At 41.3% G+C, this 19,820-nt stretch overlaps 1 protein-coding gene across 2 annotated transcripts in view; it reads right to left on the bottom strand.

Annotated features, from left to right (window-relative positions):
• MYO16 (myosin XVI) overlaps positions 1 to 19,820 on the bottom strand; it is a 519,236-nt gene that overhangs the window by 287,386 nt on the left and 212,030 nt on the right. For both annotated transcript variants that reach the window (XM_027557960.1, XM_027557959.1), the window contains exons 7-9: positions 17,773 to 17,898; positions 5,899 to 5,974; positions 3,087 to 3,240 (exon numbers count right to left, since the gene is read on the bottom strand). In XM_027557960.1, the coding sequence (XP_027413761.1) occupies positions 3,087 to 3,240; positions 5,899 to 5,974; positions 17,773 to 17,898 (356 nt within the window). The remainder of the gene's footprint in view (positions 1 to 3,086; positions 3,241 to 5,898; positions 5,975 to 17,772; positions 17,899 to 19,820) is intronic.

Here is a 19,820-nt window from a genome sequence, read left to right as displayed (position 1 = left end):
AAATGCAAATCAAAATCACAGTAAAGTATCATTTCATGCTGGTCAGAATGGCTGCTATCAAAAAAGTTTACAAACAATAAATGCTGGAGAGGGTGTGTTGGTGGGAATCCAAACTAGTATTGCCACTATGGACAATAGTGTGGAGATTCCTTAAAAAACCTGGAAATAGAATTGCCATATGACCCAGCAATCCCACTGCTGGGCATACACACTGAGGAAATCAGAATTGAGAGAGACACCTGTACCCCAATGTTCATTGCAGCACTGTTTATAATAGCCAGGACATGGAGGCGAGGTAGATGTTTATTGGCAGAAGAATGGATAAGAAAGTTTTGGTACATAAACACAATGGAATATTACTCAAGCTATTAAAAAGAACACATTTGAGTCAGTTCTAATGAGGTGGATAAAACTGGAGCCTATTATACAGAGTGAAGTAAGTCAGAAAGAAAAACACCAATAGAGTATATTAACATATTTATATGGAATTTAGAAAGATGGTAATGACAACCCTATGTGCAAGACAGTAAAATAAACACAAATATAAAGAACAGACTTTTGGACTCTGGGAGAAGGTGAGGGCACAATGATTTGAGAGAATGGCATTGAAACATGTATATTACCATATGTGAAATAGATGACCAGTCCAAGTCTGATGCATGAAACAGGGCTCTCAAAGCTGGTGCACTGGGACAACCCAGAGGGATGGGATGGGGAGGGAGGTGGGAGGGGGGCTTTGGAGCAGGGGACGCATGTACACCCGTGGCTGATTCATGTCGATGCATGGCAAAAACCACCACAATATTGTAAAGTAATTAGCCTCCAATTAAAATAAATTAATTTTTAAAAAGGAAATAGGAAGCTGGGGGGTTAAATGATGAAGAAAGATGGGCAACTGTAATTCAGATGAGGTTTTATTTGTTAAATCTTCATAATGAGGACTAGAGATAAAAAGTGGGAGAAGAAAAAATTATAGAAGAAAAACTGTAGATTATATGGAGGAGAGAAGACATTTTAAGTTCTTTATAACTCTATGCTTCTCCTATCAATGAATATGCCCTGATCTGTCCTGGGAAAAATAAGGAAAAGGGAAAAAAAGGAGGGGAGCTTGCAGAAGATCTCAGCAACAGTGAGGAGAGAAGATAGAGACCCAAACCCTCCCCAAACACTGGGTGTTGTAACCACTGACTTCCACCCTACTAGTGGTTAGGAGAGAAATGCTGCTTTGTAAATGACGCCTAAGAGATTTTTAAAGAAATACATTTCTGTTTCCTGTCAATCATGTCAATTGTCTGATTCACTTCATACATGGCCTCTACTTGAAAATGTCCCAATGTAGCTCAGTAAATTGTTGCCCAAATCAATCACCACTGTGAAACTGTGCTAAAAATCAACAGCTAGTCTTATTTTTTCTCTAAAAAATACATGCATTTGCCAGCTTTAAAGAAAGTGTTCTCATTCATAATGTTTGTGGGCTTCTTTATAGCTGGGGTTGTTGTTTTTGTTCAGCTGCTCAGTCGTGTCTGACTCTTTGGGACCCCATGGACTGCAGCACACCAGGCTTCCCTGTCCCTCACTATCTCCCAAAGTTTGCCCAAGGAGACTTCAGATGTCCACATTTTCCCTTCCCACACTAAAACAAGGTCTGAAAGTCAACTATACAAATTAAGAATTTTTGCCTCAAAACATAACTATACCTAGTTATTTTCATCCTGTCTGTTTATTCCAGTTCATATTTATTTCTAACACTACAAAGATAAAATCACGAATGATAAAAGAAACTTTACAAAATATCTTACTTGAGTTGCTCTTCAATATAATTTTTGATTTTATCCCCAAAGAAAGTCTTAACATTAGACTTAATCTCCACCACCTGACAAAACAGATTCGGAGATGGGAAGCACCTTCCTCAAGGTCCCACTGATTGTATGCAGCAGATTTTTGCTTTAGTCTGAAATAGTTTTTCCTCGTGCATGTATCTTACTGAGATATAAAATACACAGCACAAAATCCACACTTTCATGGAGTACCAGTCAGTGCTTTTTAGCACATTCACAAATGCGTGTAACCATCTCATCTACTTCCAGAAAATTTCCATCATTTCCCTAAAGAAACCCCATATCCATTCAGAGTTACTTCCCATTTTCCCCTCACCCTGCTCATCCAACTACTAATGTACCTTCTGTCTCGGTGCATTTGCTAATCCCAGGCATTTCATTATAAATTCAGCAATACACTATGTGGCCTCCTGTGTCTGACTTTCTTCACTTAGCACAATATTTTTTAAGTTTCCCCTTGTTTATAGCATGTGTCAGTCTTTAGGACATACTTTAGATAGTAAAAAATCATTAGTTTTATACTTAAGACAGAAAACAGTGACTATTTGTATTAATTCCCTCATAGCTTAGTTGGTAAGGAATCTGCCTACAATGCAGGAGACCCTGCTTTGATTCCTGGGTCATGAAGATCCCTGGAGAAGGGATAGATTATCCACTCCAGTATTCCAGGGCTTCCCTTGTGGCTCATCTGGTAAAGAATCCACCTGTAATGTGGGAGACCTGGGTTTGATCCCTGGTCAGGAAGATCCCCCAGAGAAGGCAAAGGCTGCCCACTCCAGGATTCTGGCCTGGAGAATTCCATGGACTATATAGTCCATGGGGTCACAAAGAGTCAGACATAACTGAGTGACCTTCACTTCACTTCATTTGTATTAATATTCCCTACTTGAGCAAATTTAGCCATGATGATAGTTACTGGAAATCTCTTGCTTTCTTGTTAGATAGTTATTGGTTCAGTTAGAAATATGGAATGTACTTAAAAAAATACTACCATTGGTCTCATGATGACAAACTGAATGAAGGACTGAAATGGCAATGTTTAAAAATCAGAGGGTTTTCACGCCTGACTTATTTACTGTCCACAAGCATCTTTCAGCAAACACCGATAGGCAGGCTCTAACTTTTGGCTGCGAGACGGGCTTAACGTTCACTGAAAGGTGACAGGTGACTAGGGAGGATGCCCAAGGAGGAAGACTGAGTCCTCGGGAGTGAGGTCAACGACTCTGTGATCGGGGAGGAGGCACTCACAGCTTGCTGGGAAGGACCGGAAGGTCAGGGACGATCTCTTCATAAGGGTCCTCTTGGGCCAAGGTCTGAACACAGAGAGACGCCTGCGGTTTTCCTTCCCAGGCAGACTCGGCCTTCAGCAGCATTTCCTCAATCAACTCCGACGCAGCGACGTCTGCAAGAAACCAGGAGGCGATCGGAGCCGGTGAGTGCTGACGTCACAGGAAACCGCTCCCTTTCAATGACCCTGCTGCGCTTACCATGCTACGACTTATCAACACACGAAGCAAAACGAAAAACAGGGAAAGTCCACGGTGGGAATACAATGGCAGCATCACCATCGCAAAAGACCATTCCCTGGTACATCAGTGAGTGGCATATTTAATTACAAATGAAAAGAACAAATACAAAAATAATACTCATGGAGTGGTCACGGGTAAAATGCGAAATCACTGAGAAGCCGGGCTTGACAGAACTTAAAGCCGGTTTTCCTCCATGAGAATCTCCCTTCATCCTGGTGAATATGAGTCAAGAGAGGAAAAGAGCTGTACCCTCCCAACAACTGGGCACTTATAAAACGGGCAGCAGGCGTTCTACAGGCATTCTGCTAAGTGGGCAGATGAACAAGTAAATACTCGGTTGTGCCTTTAAAAAACAGCGGGTCTGGCCTCTCTCCATAGCCTAGTTTTCACTTTCAATAAGAAATAAAAATAATCATATTTCCCTACAAATCACACGTTAACAATGACATCCGAACAGTCTCCGGCAGCACTATAGATGTGCATTAATCAGATTTATGCTTGTTAGCAACTGAAACTGAAAATCGGCACATCCTGAAGAAAAAGTGGCATTAACAATTAGAAACCTGATGGCCACAGCTGCTCCTTTTGGCCCTCACCACTAAACTGTGTAACCTCCCGTGTCCATGGACTTGAGTTACATGCTTTACAGGCTGGGTGAAGTAACTCAGCTACTGCAAGAAGATATTTAAGCCAGGATTTGATCATCATTTGCTTTAGATTAAATCATTCCGTGTAATGAGCAGGAGACAGCTCAGGGCCCTCATCTCGGGAGATTATTTCTGTACCAAGAAACAGCGCTACGTCCAACTGCTTGTATCCCCTAGATAATCCTTCATGTGTTCATTCCAAATTCAAAGAACACAAAATAGCAAGAATAGAATGCAGCAGTGATGAATGATTTTTCTGTGCTCAGCTGAAATGGGTGTGTAGCTCACTGTCCTTTGCACTATCATCTAACTCCTCGCTCTTACAGTTGCATGAGATGCCGTGTGCCCTGTGTCTGCTTGAAGCTTCTCACTGCCTCGAAGTCCTCTGTCCCTTGTGTGTGTGAGAAGTATTTTCATTCAATCAGCAAGTGTTTACTAAGAATCTACTTCGCACCCATCACGATGTCCCCTGTGATCAACACGGCATGGAAAACGGATTACGCGGATGCTAGACGCTGCATGGGCAAAGCAGGCAAAACTGTCTGAGGCTCATCAGACACAAGGTCCGAGGCGGCCGGGGCGAGCCTAGACCAGCAGGTTAGTCACTCCTGGGGCTCTGGGACTGTCCCTGTCAATCGCCTTGGGTCTCTCTTTTTTGGCAAGTTCATACTAGACCTGAGAGGTCAAAGTGTGACAGACAGGGGTCCCTGCAGTCGGAGGTCAATCATATACACTATTCTCCGGGAGAAATGCCAGAATTACGATCCTGGAAAAACGTCACCTTCTCTTAGAACTAGAGTTAACAGAGGACGTGACTTGAATTTCCAATAAAAATGTTTGGAAAAGGAATGGAAAAAGCTACAAATTTCTATTTACTCTTTTCATATTTACCATTAAGCACATATTTTTGTAGGTAATGGTAAGACTACTGCCCTATCATTAATATTAACGTGATTCTGAAGTTTGAAACTATTAAGCTGTCTGACAGGGGTTAGTTAAGTCTTCAGTCTATTTTCAGCAAATAAGATGAATAAACATTAGACAATGTTACTTAATTCCAATAAAATAAGAAATAGAGCATTCTGTCTTAACTTGGCGGTTTATCAGGTAATCATACTTCGCCTTGAGACACCCAAGGCGATTGAAATGAAATAAGAAAGTTCAGGCATGACAAGCTTTTAGGTCACTGGAGGAATAAAAATGAGAAGAATAAGCATATTTATGTTATTCATATCAATTATTACCTTCAAAATTTTTATATCATTTTGTTACTTTCACTAGATTTTTCTCTTTGTTACTTAGAACTTTTATTTTTTAATATACCAAAACACCTTACAGGTAGTAACATTGTTGTCAACTTTTAAAAATTAGAAAATTAATGTAGCACTCAGTTTTTAAGAGTGGCAGAAAGAACTCTAGAAAACTTTAAAAGGTATTTATTAGAAAATAAGCAACATTAAGATTGTCAAAGTTTTAAATTAGGTTGGTAATACTAGTCTCTATTGTCTGCAATATAAATATTTGTGCAGAAAGAAAAAAATACTATTACCATTTTAGAATACCCTAAAGAACAAGCATGTATTTTAGAAAATCTATTTTGAAGTGAGCGACAGTGCAAGAATCACTGCCCAGAAAATTTAAAGCCTCAAAAGCACATTGCAGTGCAGTACAATGCAATGATCCCTATGAACGGTAACTATTCTCTAATAGACTCCCGTAACAGAGCAGTGTGTAGGAGTCAGCGACACAGGCTTGGCTGGCGTGGTGGGGGGAGCGTTTCACTGAGCGTCCCCGGAGACACTGACTCACGAGGTAGCTGGGGCAGTGATGGGCCAGCCACTCCAGGAAGACAGAAAAGGGCCTGGTATGATGTTCATGGCTTACCAGAAGCCTTCTCCTCATGGCAGTTCAGAAGGTGCGGATTTGCCTGATGCATCAGAAGAAGCTTCACCAGGTTCGCCTGAAACAGGAAAGGTAACTGACATAGTAACGATTACGCTGGATGCTCAGGATTCAGCGGCAAAGTGTCCACAGCCACCATCCTCCAGGGGCACAGATGGAAGGGAAATGCATTAGCGTGACCTACTGCCCCAGAGGTTTCTTACTCTCTGCTCCCAGTCCTTACTCATTTTTTTTTAAATGACAATCAAACTGTTTCATCAATTAACACATTCAAATAAAATATTATTCATCACATAAGGGTTAAATCATTGAGGTTATGAAAAGGTTCACTTAATATTTCTCAGGTTTATTTTAGGGCATTGTTTGAGAGGGAATGGGGCTTCCCTGATGGCTCAGCAATAAGGAAGTCACCCCTAATGCAGGACAGACTGGAAATGTGAGTTCTATCCCTGGGTCAGGAAGTTCCCTTAGAGGAGGAAATGGCAACATGCTCCAGTATTCTTGCCTAGAAAATCCCATGGACAGAGTTGCCTGGCAGAATACAGTCCATGGGGTTGCAAAGAGTTGGACATGACTAAAGTGACTTAGCACGCGCACGCACGCGCGCACACACACACACACACACACGGGAGGGTTTATACGTTATAGCGTGCTTTGTTTTGGAGCAGGAAGTGGCAACTCACTTCATTATCACTGCCTGGGAAATTCCATGGACAAAGGAGTCTGGTGGGCTACAGTCTATGGAGTCACAAAAAAGAGGGGCACATGACTTAGCCACTGAACTAGTGCTGTGTTTCAGCAATTCATGAAAGTCACACTTCTCATTTCTCTCCATCCATTACAGCACCAGGGCTGAACTGCAACCTAAGGTCCCACTGGACAATTAGAAGAACTTCATCTCAAGTTATCAGAATAAAGCACCTTGATGAGAGATTAATATATTTTTAAGTTTATTATAAGACACGATACATCAAAGAGTATATATAATGGATATGTACCACTGAGAGAGCAAATAACAAATAGAGTCCCATGCACTCAAGTTTTTAAAATGTCATTCATGGTATTTCTGTGTGTTTTTCTCCCAAATTATCCCTGTTCCTACTTCCCAGAGTTGGCCACTGTCTTGAATTTTGTGTTACCGATTACCATGCTTTGCAGGCTTAGTCCCTCGGTATGGGAGGGCCCCTAATCAACATATCGCTTGGCTGCATATGTTTTTGACATTTATAGAAACGAAAGTCCTGAAGTATGAATTCTTCTGTGCTTTTACTTTCAAGAATTATGGCGGATTCATTTTGATATTTGGCAAAACGAATACAATTATGTAAAGTTTAAAAATAAAATAAAATAAAAGAATAAATACTGCATTTCCGAGCATCCTTGGAGGTGATGGGTTTAGCAACCCTTCATTCCTTTGTTTGGCTGCACAGAATTGCCTTGTACAAACATATCACAATTTAGCCACCTTCCTCCTGGTAGACATTCAAGCCACAGCAATCATTCATCTATACTTACAGATAATGGTGTTATAAATACTCTAGTTTGTATCTCTTGGTGTACACCTTGTTCAAGATGGCAGTGGTGATAGGCTACGTGCAGAAATCTTCACTTGGCGTTGGGGCCGTGAGCAAAGCGACTGTGCTCACCCCCAGCTCCTCCTCTCCTACTGAGAGATCCCCATAAACCAGCCCTGCCCACACCTCTCCGTCCTCTGATCAGAGAATAAAGCTTCCACACAGGGGACTATACTCAATATCCTGTAATAGACCATAGTGGGAAAGAATACTAAAATCAGTAACCATGTGTCACTGAATCACTTTGCTGTAGACCAGAAACTAACATAACATTTTAAATCAACTCTACTTAAATTAACAAAAAAGAAGAAGCTCCCCTTTGGTTGTGAGCCCAGCTGCTCAACCCTGTTCTATTGCTGTGAGTGAAGGAGGCAGGAGGATCCTTTCTGGAGCCAGATTTGAAAGGGTCAGTAACAGCATCTCAGTAATATTCATCTCAATACATGAGTATGGCTTACTGCCCCATTTATTTAGATCTTCTTTAGCTTTTATTACATTGTTTCATATTTATATTATATTGTTAAATAGTTTCTAATGTATAAATCTTACACATCTTTTGAAAAAAGATTTCTATATATTTTATGCTTTTAATGAAATACTGTGAACAATTTAATGGTTCTCGGTTTTTTTTGTTTTTTTTGTTTTAATTTTGGGAGATTCCTTTGGAATTTTTAATCTTTCTTTTCCTAACTTTGTCCTTCCATTTCTTGGTTTATTATATTGATTAAAAGGGGGCTGGCTTTTCTGGTCTGTGGCTTTGTTGTTTTTGCAACACTTGAGGGTCATTCTCCACCCATGCAAGCACTCTGTCCAAACATCCCCAAGTATTTCCCCACCCACCACTTACTGATCTTGTTAGTGCTCTCATTCGAAAATGAACTACATTCTAAATAGTCTGTCCCCTCGCTAGCTTTCCCACAGGTTCATCCCAAATCAGGGTTTGGCTTTACAGAACATAAAATATAACAGTAACACTTAAATCATGTTACAGCAGACTGCTTCTATTTAGGGCTTAATTTTATTTCCAAATATACACAGTTTACTAAAGATGCAGATGTTCTCTTGAAATCTGAAAAGATGTAATACATAGAGCAGGGTCCCAGCACATTAAAGTGGGTTAGGAAAGAGTTTTGTTTTATATTAAAAATGTGAGAGATTTGCTTGCTTTTCAACCATAAGAAAGGAAGGGAGGTTGGGAGGAAAGGATAGGGGACAGAGAGAACAGAGTGGAGTGAGGGAGGAAGGGAAAGTGGAAGAGAGGAACAGGAGAAAGGAAAGACAGAAACACAAAGCCAAGAACTAAGTAAGATCACTCTTGATTTTCACAATTTGGAAAAAACGGCAGCACCTAAAGGCTTTTACGTCTCGGCAAAACTGTCAGATTGTCGGGAGAGTCTAACAATCACTCTGCATTTTCTAAATTCAATTCACTCTTCACGACACTCCAGAGAGAAAACAAACTCCCTCCCTCCACAGCTTCCCCTGTACCTGCAGAGAGCATTTAAGTCATCAAAGCAAATGGTTTCCTACATGAAAATCTTTAACAACAAAAAGTACTTCCATTTTATTTCAGGCCTGTAAAAACAAACATTCATCTGTGGAATGAAGAAGCTTCTCTCGCTTGGGGAATTCCATTCCTTTTTGTTGAAAGTCAGTAATTCCCGAGCGCTTCCGCTTGGAAATCAAGGAGGCATGCTCCAGAACTAAATTAAGCAGGGTAGTGGTGATTTCACTCTCAGAGTAGTCTGGAACATGTGTCTTAACCTCAGAAAAGATCTTGGCAGTAAATGACTTCAATGCGAGTAGTAAAGTGTAGAACCGAACAAGGATGCACCTTCACTATTACAGAAGCTTTATAATCACCGAAACGATCAAAGGGTAGTAAGGTGACTGACGTTCTGTGTGCATGTGCCTGAGTGTGTGTGTGTGTGTGTGTGTGTAAGGAGGCTCTACATGACTGATAGAAAATGTATTTAAGCTGAAATTTAAATTCACACTGGCTATGGACTTTACTCATTCCTTGGATAATTATATTTCGGATTGGATAAATTCACCAAAATTAATTCCTTGATGGTCATTTTAAGTGACTTCTTTAAAAAGTAAAAAAATAAAATGAGTGTTCAGAGACAGACAAATTCCTAGTTCAGAAGCTAAAAGAGATTGTTTCACTTAAAGAGAAATTATAATAAAGGTCTCCGGGAATTCAGAATTTATATATACCCTCCACTCACTGGCTCACACGCTACATCTTCCTGAGTAAACGTGTCTTAACTCAAGACCATCTGAAAACCGTCAGGTGTACAGACCCCTCGATGGCCTCTTTGGACCGCTAACATGTTCTGCCCTTCATGGGGCTCCCCCTCCATCGTGTGCGGTTTCTTTGGCTCGTCCATCAAAAGTCTGTATGTCCAGCCCCACCTGCACGCGCCCAGCTGTCTCCTGGATCTCCACCTGAACATGTCTCCCGTTGGCCCAGGGATCTCACGGTGCGTGCTCCCCCACCCTTTCTTCACACATGCGTTCAGTGACGCACTGAGACAGACAAGCGTCTGCACAACTGGAACATTCACTGGCTCTCGTTAATAAGTGCTAACTGAGAGCTCTGTGCCAGCCCTCTGCAGACAAGAAACCAGTGTTGCTCTCGGTTCTCCCAGACTGGAGAGCGACAAGGACAAATGCTAGAGACATTCCTAACACATGATCACTGATGTGACGGGATGGATACAGTTGCTACGCAGGGCGCCTGAGGGGGAATGTCACTGGGACCCAGAAAGGTAGGAAAGACGGTCAGTGAAGTGACCGCTCCGAGCCATGCTGCAGGGCGGGGAAGGGTGAACCAGTCAACACTTCTAAGAAAAGCAAAGAACATGAAAAGGATGAACAGGGTGGCCTATTCCAGAAATTAAAAGACGTTCGGTATCACGGTGTCCTCCAACCTGGTGGGGGAATAGGAAGAATCATGAAGGAGAATTAAGCAGGATTCCTGGTGCATGGGGACTCATGAACTGTGTTACGGAATAGGCATTTTATGTCATCAGCTGTGGAAAGGATGGTGGATTGAATACTTTGTTTGTATGTCCATGCAGAAATCTCACTGTAGCCCCACTGCTGAGAGTGGAGTGGCTGAGAACCAGGGGACTCTGCTAGGAGGCTGATGGGTTAATCCAGACACCACAATGCTGATCGTGAGGTGAGGGCAGACCCTGAGGATGCATGGATTGGTCGGCCGTGGTGGCAACTCAGGCAGCTTGAAGCTATTCACCAGGGAGGAGTCTGTGGGCGCAGGGGTTTCCCAGGTACAAGACAGGCAGGAAAATGACCATGCCCAGGTTTGTGATAAGACAATGATGAAACACAGAAGGAGTGACAGGCGGGGGACGGGAAAAGAAGAGGGTAACTCCCTTGGTACCAAAGGTGATGCTGAGGACAGGTGGACAGAGATAACCCACTGGGCAGTGGTCCTCATGGGCCGGGAAACTCAGGAGAGGGCTTTGGGGGCCGTGATCATGGTGAGTATTTGGAGCTGCAAGTGTGAGATTCTCTGAAGACATGGAAATGCTGAGAAGACAGGGAACCTAGGGTGAACCACTGAGCTGGTTGATATTTGATGCTCAGAGTGGTAGGAGGAAAACCAGACAGCGTTTTCAGGTTTTTCCAATGGAAAATAAATAACCAAAGGAAAAAAAAAAAAACTCTGAATGTGTCTCAATTCTTATGTAATTGGGTAAAATGTATTTGAGAATACAAATAACTCCTTTGACCACCAAGATACTCAGATGTGTGATACAAATAATTTTGAAGGGAAGGAGATTTGGATATAACATTTGTATGATTATTTTATCCTTGTTTCAGGATTGCCAATCTTATTATAAACACTAAAAATATATACAAAGCTAGAAGCAAGTTCCATTTCAGGTACAAAACATAAAAATTGTAAAATCAAAGGATTTATTGCTAACATAACTTTTTCAATTCCTAGTTTTAGATAAGAATAGGCATCTATTATTCTTCTCACTGGAAAAGTTAATATATTTATAAAGGCAAGATTTAAAGTATGTATATATGTCAGTTATAAATCCCAGTACAGACGTCAATTATAAATATTTTTATAAATTATGGACCACTTTCTTCATAAAGGTATTTATATTTGTAAGACATTTATAAGAAACTGAAGTTGTTATGAATATCTGTAAAAATGTCATTAGTCTCTCCAAAATGTGAGGCTTTCTAAAATATTTTTCCACTCAACTGAGATGTATTTATTTACTTCCTTAGAGAGTTATAAATCTCCTGCGCATATAAACTGATATCCAGATAATACCTCTTTTGAAAGTATCATTCCCAAAATGAATACTAAATGGTATTTTTATGGGTGAACAAGTTTTTAAAATATCGTATGTTATTTTCTTGACAAAATAATTAAGATGCAATCTGCTCAGAATCCTCTATTAACATAAATCTCGGTTGTTTCTTGGATCTAAATCAAGGAAGAGTATTTTGGGTTTGGAGTTTTGTATTCTAATAGAAAAGCCCTGCTCTACTGACTCAGGGCCAGTGCTCAGCTCCTGGTTCTGGGCTGATAGACCCGGCCATTCAAGTGCTTCTGTGACTCTGCTGGGCACCAGGAACGCACACAGGCCGACACAGACAAACTCTGCCAGGCTGGGTCCTGTCATCTGGGGGTGACTCCATTCGCGTAGGTTTAGTGGATTAAAATGGAAAAGACTGGTGATCGTCAGACCCTATGCTTCGTATCAAAGTGTTTAAGGACTTAGAAAACTGAATCAACGGTGAGTCACTTTCCAGAGATGTGGAAGACAAAGGTGAGACGACTTTGTTTAAAATCTGCCTCATGTGCACAACGTGATGGCTGCTTTTGGAGAACTCTGGGCTGGACGTCTGTGTGAAGCTAGCAGCTGGATCAGTTGACTTGGACACTGGCTCCCTGATTGTCTGATACATTTGCCTCCATAGTCCTCCCCAATCTTCTGAGCTTCGTAATCAGAAGGGGATGGTTCTCACTGATCGAAGACCGTGGCTGGGTCCAGGCTCTGGGGACGGAGACGTGGTGAGTCTGGTCAGGCTCACACGGCCAACAAGGGCTGGCAGGTGCCCAGAGCCGGTGAGAGGCCCTGGAAATCCCTGGCACAAAGCTGCTTTAATCCCTGAGATGTACAGAACGACTTGCAAGTGTGTCGAAGTGTGAAGCAATGTCTGAGAAATACAAGGAAATATAGGAATCCCCAAAAGGAGGAATATGCTTTATAAAAGTTGGGGTCAGATACTGTGCAGCTGATTTGGGGGAAAAAAAATGCAGCAACTGTAAAGCATTTCTTAACTCATCTGTTGTCATGTCTGACTCTCTGCACCCCATGGACTGCAGGACGCCAGGCTTCCCTGTCTTTCAGCATCTCAGTAGGTGATGCCATCCAACCATCTCATCCTCTGTCATTCCCTTCTCCTCCCAAGTTCAATCTTCCCTAGCATCAGGGTCTTTTCTAATGAGCTGGCTCTTTGCATCAGGTGGCCAAAGTATTGGAGCTTCAGCTTCAGCATCAGTCCCTCCAATGAATATCCGGGACTGATTTCCTTTAGGATTGTCTAGTTGGATCTCTTTGCAGTCTAAGGGACTCTCAAGAGTCTTCTCCAACACCACAGTCCAAAAGCATCAATTCTTTGGTGCTCAGCCTTCTTTATGGTCCAACTCTCACATCCATATGTGAGTACTGGAAAAACCACAACTTTGACTATATGGACCTTTGTTGCAAAGTAATGTCTCTGTTTTATAATATGCTATCTAGGTTTGTCATAGCTTTTCTTCCAAGGAGCAAGCATCTTTGAATTTCATGGCTGCAGTCACCATCTGCAGTGATTTTGGAGCTCAAGAAAATAGTCTGTCACTTTTTCCATTGTTTCCCCATCTATTTGCCATGAAGTGATGGGACTGGATGCCATAATCTTAGGTTTTTTAATGTTGACGTTTAAGCCAGCTTTTTCACTCTCCTCTTTCATCTTCAAGAGGCTCTTTAGCTCAGCTTCACTTTTTGCTATAAGGGCGGTGTTGTCTGCATATCTTTGGTTATTGATATTTCTCCCGGCAGCCTTGATTCCAGCTTGTGCTTCATCCAGCCCAGCGTTTCACATGAGGTACTTGGCATATAAGTTAAATAAGCAGGGTAATGATATACTGCCTTGAGGTACTCCTTTCCCAATTTGGAACCAGTGTGTTGTTCCATGTCTGGTTCTAACTGTTGTTTTTTGACATGCAGGTTTCTCAGGAGGTAGGTAAGGTGGTCTTGTATTCCCACCTCTTTAAGAATTTTCCACAGTTTGTTGTGATCCACATAGTCAAAGGCTTTAGCATAGTCAATGAAGCAGAAGTAGATGTTTTTCTGAAATTCTCTTGCTCTTTCTTTGATCCAACAGATGTTGGCAATTTGATCTCTGGTTCCTCTTCTAAATCCAGCTTGAACATCTGGAAGTTCTCACTGTCATCACTCAGCTAGAGCCAGACATCCTGGAGTGCGAAGTCAAGTGGGCCTTAGGAAGCATCACTACAAACAAAGTTAGTGGAAGTGATGGAATTCCAGCTGAGCTATTTCTAATGCTAAAGGATGATGCTGTGAAGGTGCTGCACTCAATATGCCAGCAAATTTGGAAAACCCATCAGTGGCCACAAGACTGGGAAAGGTCAGTTTTCATTCCATTCCCAAAGAAAGGCAGTACCAAAGAATGTTCAAACTATTGCATAATCGCACTCATTTCACATGCTAGCTAAGTAATGCTCAAAATTCTCTAAGCTTCAACAGTACGTGAGCCAAGAACTTAATTCCTTTACCATTAATCATGAATAAATGGTGAGTGTTGGAAATGTAGCAAGTACAAGGGAAATACAGTAATAATATTCATCTTAATTACTCTTCCTTTTGTAAACTACATGCAAATGTTGAATCATATTTCCCACATAAGTTCATGACTATGTTTCTCTAGGCTAAAAACATAGATCTAGAAAGGTTTTGGATCATAGACCAGGAAGGTTGTGGAACGTGACAGAAAATGGGGTGGAATTCTGACGTCCGCCAATGCTCCCTGCCTGATTCACCCATGATTCTTCTGTTTCTTGACTTTTGTGTGACAACAGTTCCAGGAAGTTCTGTGAACGAAGCAGCACCTGCATTGGGCTTATGTGTCTTACACCAAGCTCTGCAAGTCTTCCAGAAATAAGCATTTTTTTTTTTTAAATAGAAGCAGTTGTTTTAAAACATACCAGCTCAGACTGATTTCTTACTGGTCCTCCCCATTAATTAAAATAAACTTGGGAAAAAGCAAGCAATCCCAGAAGAACTCTGACAAGTGGAAGAAGGAAGATGGACTGGCTCAGCACCCGTGGAGGGGAGGAAACACAGGGAGGCAGGGCAGTCTGTGTCCTCACACACAGCAGAGGAGGGCACCTCTGGGCCCAATGCTTCAGCCCAACCCAGCAATGGAAGGGCAAGGGCATGTCCCTGGTGGGCAGGGACACGCTTCCCACATCTTTCAAACCATGTGTCCCTGACAATGTCAGGTGGAGCCAGCACCATGACCCTGAGAACAGTAAGTGCCAGAGGAGGCACTCTTTATCCTATGAGACTGATACCCCCCCGCCCCACTCCATGAGAGACAAGCGTGGCTAGGGAAGGGGGGCTTGCGAGCAGCAGGGGCACAATCAAAAGCCCCCAGCCCTGGAAGTTTGCTATCTCCATAGAGATTCTCCTACCCTACCCAGAGACATGGGCAGCTTGGCCCAAGGAAATACCTTCTGTCCTTCCTGGGGCACCGAAAAGAAACCCGCAAGAACCCCAGGGACCCAGGTAGACCAAGCACACCAGAGTAATACCCGAAGGATCTGAAAATTAAACCATCGCTGGGCCCACATCCCACTCCAGTAGACCAGAGCCTGGATGCTAAAGCTGAACACAGCTGCTGTTTGCTAAAACAGATTTCCATAGGACCAAGATTCTCCTAACAAAACAGTCAAAATGTCCAAGAAGCAACTAAAAACCACTCATCTTAGTCAACTAAAAGTCAGAAGAGTACACCTTGATTGATAAAAGACAATCAGTTGACACCATAAATCAAGATGAAGCATGTTGAAATTATTTGACGATGATTTTAAAGCAGGCATCATAAGATTACAAATTCTCTTGAATTATAAAACAGAACACCTCTTCAAAGACACAGCAGTTATAAGAAAGAACCAAAAGGAAATCACAGAACTGGAAAATATCATAGCAAACAGAATACATCAACTCATACCAAATATTTCATTTGACCTGAAGGCAAGTAAAACAAAAAACATACCCTGGGTTCTGATAAAACCATTTAAATGTCTAATAACAGATCTATCAATAGTGACATGTCTTAAAAACTTTTTTTTTTTTTGTTAAATTCTAGTCCTGTTCCTCCAGAGTTGATAACCTTATGAAAGTGGTTAAGGGAGCCAATTAGTTACTCTGAAATGATGCCTGACCCAAAATCTAAAAGTCCTGTCGGCCAAAGTGAAAAACTGGGTCAAACTATGCATTCCAGTTTGGGCAGCGCTCTGCGACATTTCACCACTTTCTGATTTAGTTCCTTCTGGAAGCAGTCTCTGACTGCCTTGGGCACATTTTGATAGTTCACTGACCATCACCTCCTCAGCACAAGCCAATAAGTTGTGTCCAAGGAATCAGTACTAGCTTATAAGTCCACGTCTCTGTTTTTTAGAGAACTTCTCCCCTACCGCATCCTGGGATCCTGCTGTGCTCTGGTGGACTACTGGTATATTGATGGTGTACTTTTGATGCCCCAAGACTCCTGTGATCTCGAGAGAACTGGAAAGCCGGAACTCTGAGGCCAATGATTTTAGCTACCTCCAGTCTCAGCTCCTCAACACAGCCATTCACTTACACACACGTGCTTGCTAGAAGCACAGACCTGGTGTTACTAACAGCATGATAAAAATGTTTATTGAATGAATGAATCTTTTTCTACAGGAAATGTTGTCAAAGCAAACAGTGTTCCTATTAGTTTGGAAGAAGCATATCCTCAAGTAATATACTTTTCCTAAGATGCCTGAGATGCAAATAATTTCAGTGTTTTCAACAACTGGATGATTCAACTTGTATGATACATATTTTACACATTGGCTAGTATCTAAGGGATTTAACTTACTATGGATTCGGTGAGTGACATAGTTTGCACCAAACTAATGCTTGGACATCAAGAAGTTTAGCTCAAATCTTCATATATATGTAACCTCAGTTGTATTTTATACTATTAATACTAAGGCTTTCCCTAACACAACATATTATATATCTTTTAAAAAATCAACTTTAACATTAATAAATTATTATGAATACTGCTGAATTACATTCACTCACATACATTAAATACAATTGTATTTCTTCTTCATGGTAAGTCATAACCTAGTGAGAAGTTAGTTTGTGCAATAGTAACTCAAGATATATTAGCTATAGAGAATCAATTGAGAATCAATCAACTGAGAGTCAATTCAGAGAAAGAATTCTGCTATCCTTCATTTGTTACAATGAAATATAATTTATTAAGGAAAATAAAATATGGAATATTATTTTGCTTTAAATCTACTAACTGCAGGAAACAAACACAATTATCATAGACTCATGAAACCTGTACATTGAAAAGGACTGCTGCTGCTGCTGCTGCTGCTGCTGCTAAGTTGCTTCAGTCGTGTCCGACTCTGTGCGACCCCATAGACGGCAGCCCACCAGGCGCCCCGGTCCCTGGGATTCTCCAGGCAAGAACACTGCAGTGGGTTGCCATTTCCTTCTCCAATGCATGAAAGTGAAAAGGGAAAGTGAAGTTGCTCAGTCGTGTCTGACTCTTAGCAACCCCATGGACTGCAGCCTACCAGACTCCTCCATCCATGGGATTTTCCAGGCAAGAGTACTGGAGTGGGGTGCAATTGCCTTCTCCGTGAAAAGGACTATATAATGTTAAAAAAAATAGTATTAAGACCATAAGTCTATAAAGACTGTTTCTGGTTTTGACTATTTCTCCAATGAGTCGGAGTACATTATGCAGAGTGTTGAGGAATGTAGGTTATGAAAGCTCTTTTGAAAGGTAAAATTTTTCTTTCAACCAAAAACATATTTTCTCAGTAAAACAATCCCATTAAAAGTCAAGTCACATCATGTCAGCACACATTTTGAAAAAAATTAAATATGAAATGATGCAATGATCATATGATAATTTTTAAAACTGAATTCAGGGCATATTTTACCTGGCCATACTTTGCTGCCAAGTGAAGCGGGGTCCAGTGCTGATTATCTGCAGCGTTGAGGTCCCCGCCATGTTCCAGAAGGAGAGACACTACTTCCTTGTAGCCACTGGCGCAGGCCATGTGCAACTGCAACAAAAACACCCTTAGTCATTGAACGTGAAAGAGCAGTGACAGCGATGTACTTCATCTGGTGGTTTAAAGAGATGCATTTAATAAAGTATTGGAGCTAAAATACAAAGACCTTTAAAAAAGAAGTTATATATAATTGTATTTGTACAAGTGGACATCATTATTCTTTGGGGAAAAAAGCTAATGGGTTAAATATTATTTTCTGACTCTGACAACATGCATTTTTTCATGTAATTGTTTCCCTCTCCAGTGCTCCTTTCTACTACTGTAGTCTGAATACTTTCAAATACAAAATAAAATATTTAGGTACATTATCCCTTCTTTTTTAAATTTATTTTTAATTGAAGGATAATCACTTTACAGTGTTGTGTTGGTTTCTGCCATACATCAGCATGAATCAGCAATAGGTACATATACATCCCCTCCCTCTGGCACGTCCCTCCCACTTCCCACCCCAAATCTCCCCTCTGCTGTGTCACAGCACTGGTTTGAACTCCCTGAGAAATACAGCAAATTCCCACTGGCTGCCTGCTTTACATGTGGTAATGTATGTGACTCCACACTGCTCCCACTATCTCTCCAGCCCTCTCCTTCCCACACCATGATCACGAGTCTGTTCTCTATGTCTGCATCTCCAGCTCAGTTCAGTTCAGTCGCTCAGTTGTGTCCAACTTTATATGACCCCATGGACTGCAGCACGCCAGGCTTCCTTGCCCGTCACCAACTTCTGTAGCCTGCTCAAACTCATGTCCATTGAGTCGGTGATGCCATCCAACCATCTCATCCTCTGTCGTCCCCTTCTCCTAACCCTAACCCAGCATCAGGGGCTTTCCCAATGAGTCAGCTCTTCGCATCAGGTGGCTAAAGTATTGGAGCTTCAGCTTCAGCATCAGTCCTTCCAATGAATATTCAGGACTGATTTCCTTTAGGATGGACTGGTTGGATCTCCTTGTAGTCCAAGGGACTCTCAAGAGTCTTCTCCAACACCACAGTTCAGAAGCATCAATTTTTCGGCACTCAGCTTTCTTTATAGTCCAACTCTCACATCCATACCTGACCACTGGAGAAACCATAAATTTCACTAGATGGACCTTTGTTGGCAAAGTAATGTCTCTGCTTTTTAATATGCTGTCTAGGTTGGTCAGAGCTTTTCTACCAAGGAGCAAGTGTATTTTAATTTCATGACTGCATTCACCATCTGCAGTGATGTTGGAGCCCAAAAGAATAAAGCATCTCCATTGCTGACTTGCAAATGGGTTCATGAGTACCATCTTTTGAGATTGTGCATATATATATGTGTATATATATAGTTATATATATATATAAAATTATATAACGTATGTTATATTTCTCTTTCTGACTTACTTCACTGTGTATAATAGGCTCTAGGTTCATCCACCTTATTAGAACTGACTCAAGTGTGTCCCTAAAAATGCTGAGTAATATTCCATTATATATATATATACCACAACTTCTTTATCCATTGAGTTGTATATATATATACATACATACATATACACCACAGCTTCTTTATCCATTGATTTGTCGATGGACATCTAGGTTGCTTCCATATCCTAGTTATTATCAACACTGCTGCAAAAACACTGGGATACATGTTGTCTTTTTCAATTATGGTTTTCTCAGAGAATATGCCCAGTAGTGGGATTGTTGGGTCATATGGTAGCTTTATTCCTAGTTTTTTTTTAAAGATATCTCCATACTGTTCTCCACAGTGGCTGTATTAGTTCACACTACAACCAACAGTGCAAGAGAATTCCCTTTCTTCACACCCTCTCCAGCATTACTAACAATTTCCCCTTCTATGCCAGCATTTGCCTTATGAATTGAGGTGGTCTTATGTTGGGTGCATAAATATTTAAAATTGTTATGTATTTCCCTTGGATTGATCCCTTGCTCAT

This window comes from Bos indicus x Bos taurus, chromosome 12 (genome assembly GCF_003369695.1).
Source record: "Bos indicus x Bos taurus breed Angus x Brahman F1 hybrid chromosome 12, Bos_hybrid_MaternalHap_v2.0, whole genome shotgun sequence".
Classification (NCBI taxonomy): Eukaryota; Metazoa; Chordata; class Mammalia; order Artiodactyla; family Bovidae; genus Bos; species Bos indicus x Bos taurus.
Note: the sequence above shows the minus strand (reverse complement) of the source record. Positions and strands in the feature narration are given on the sequence as shown.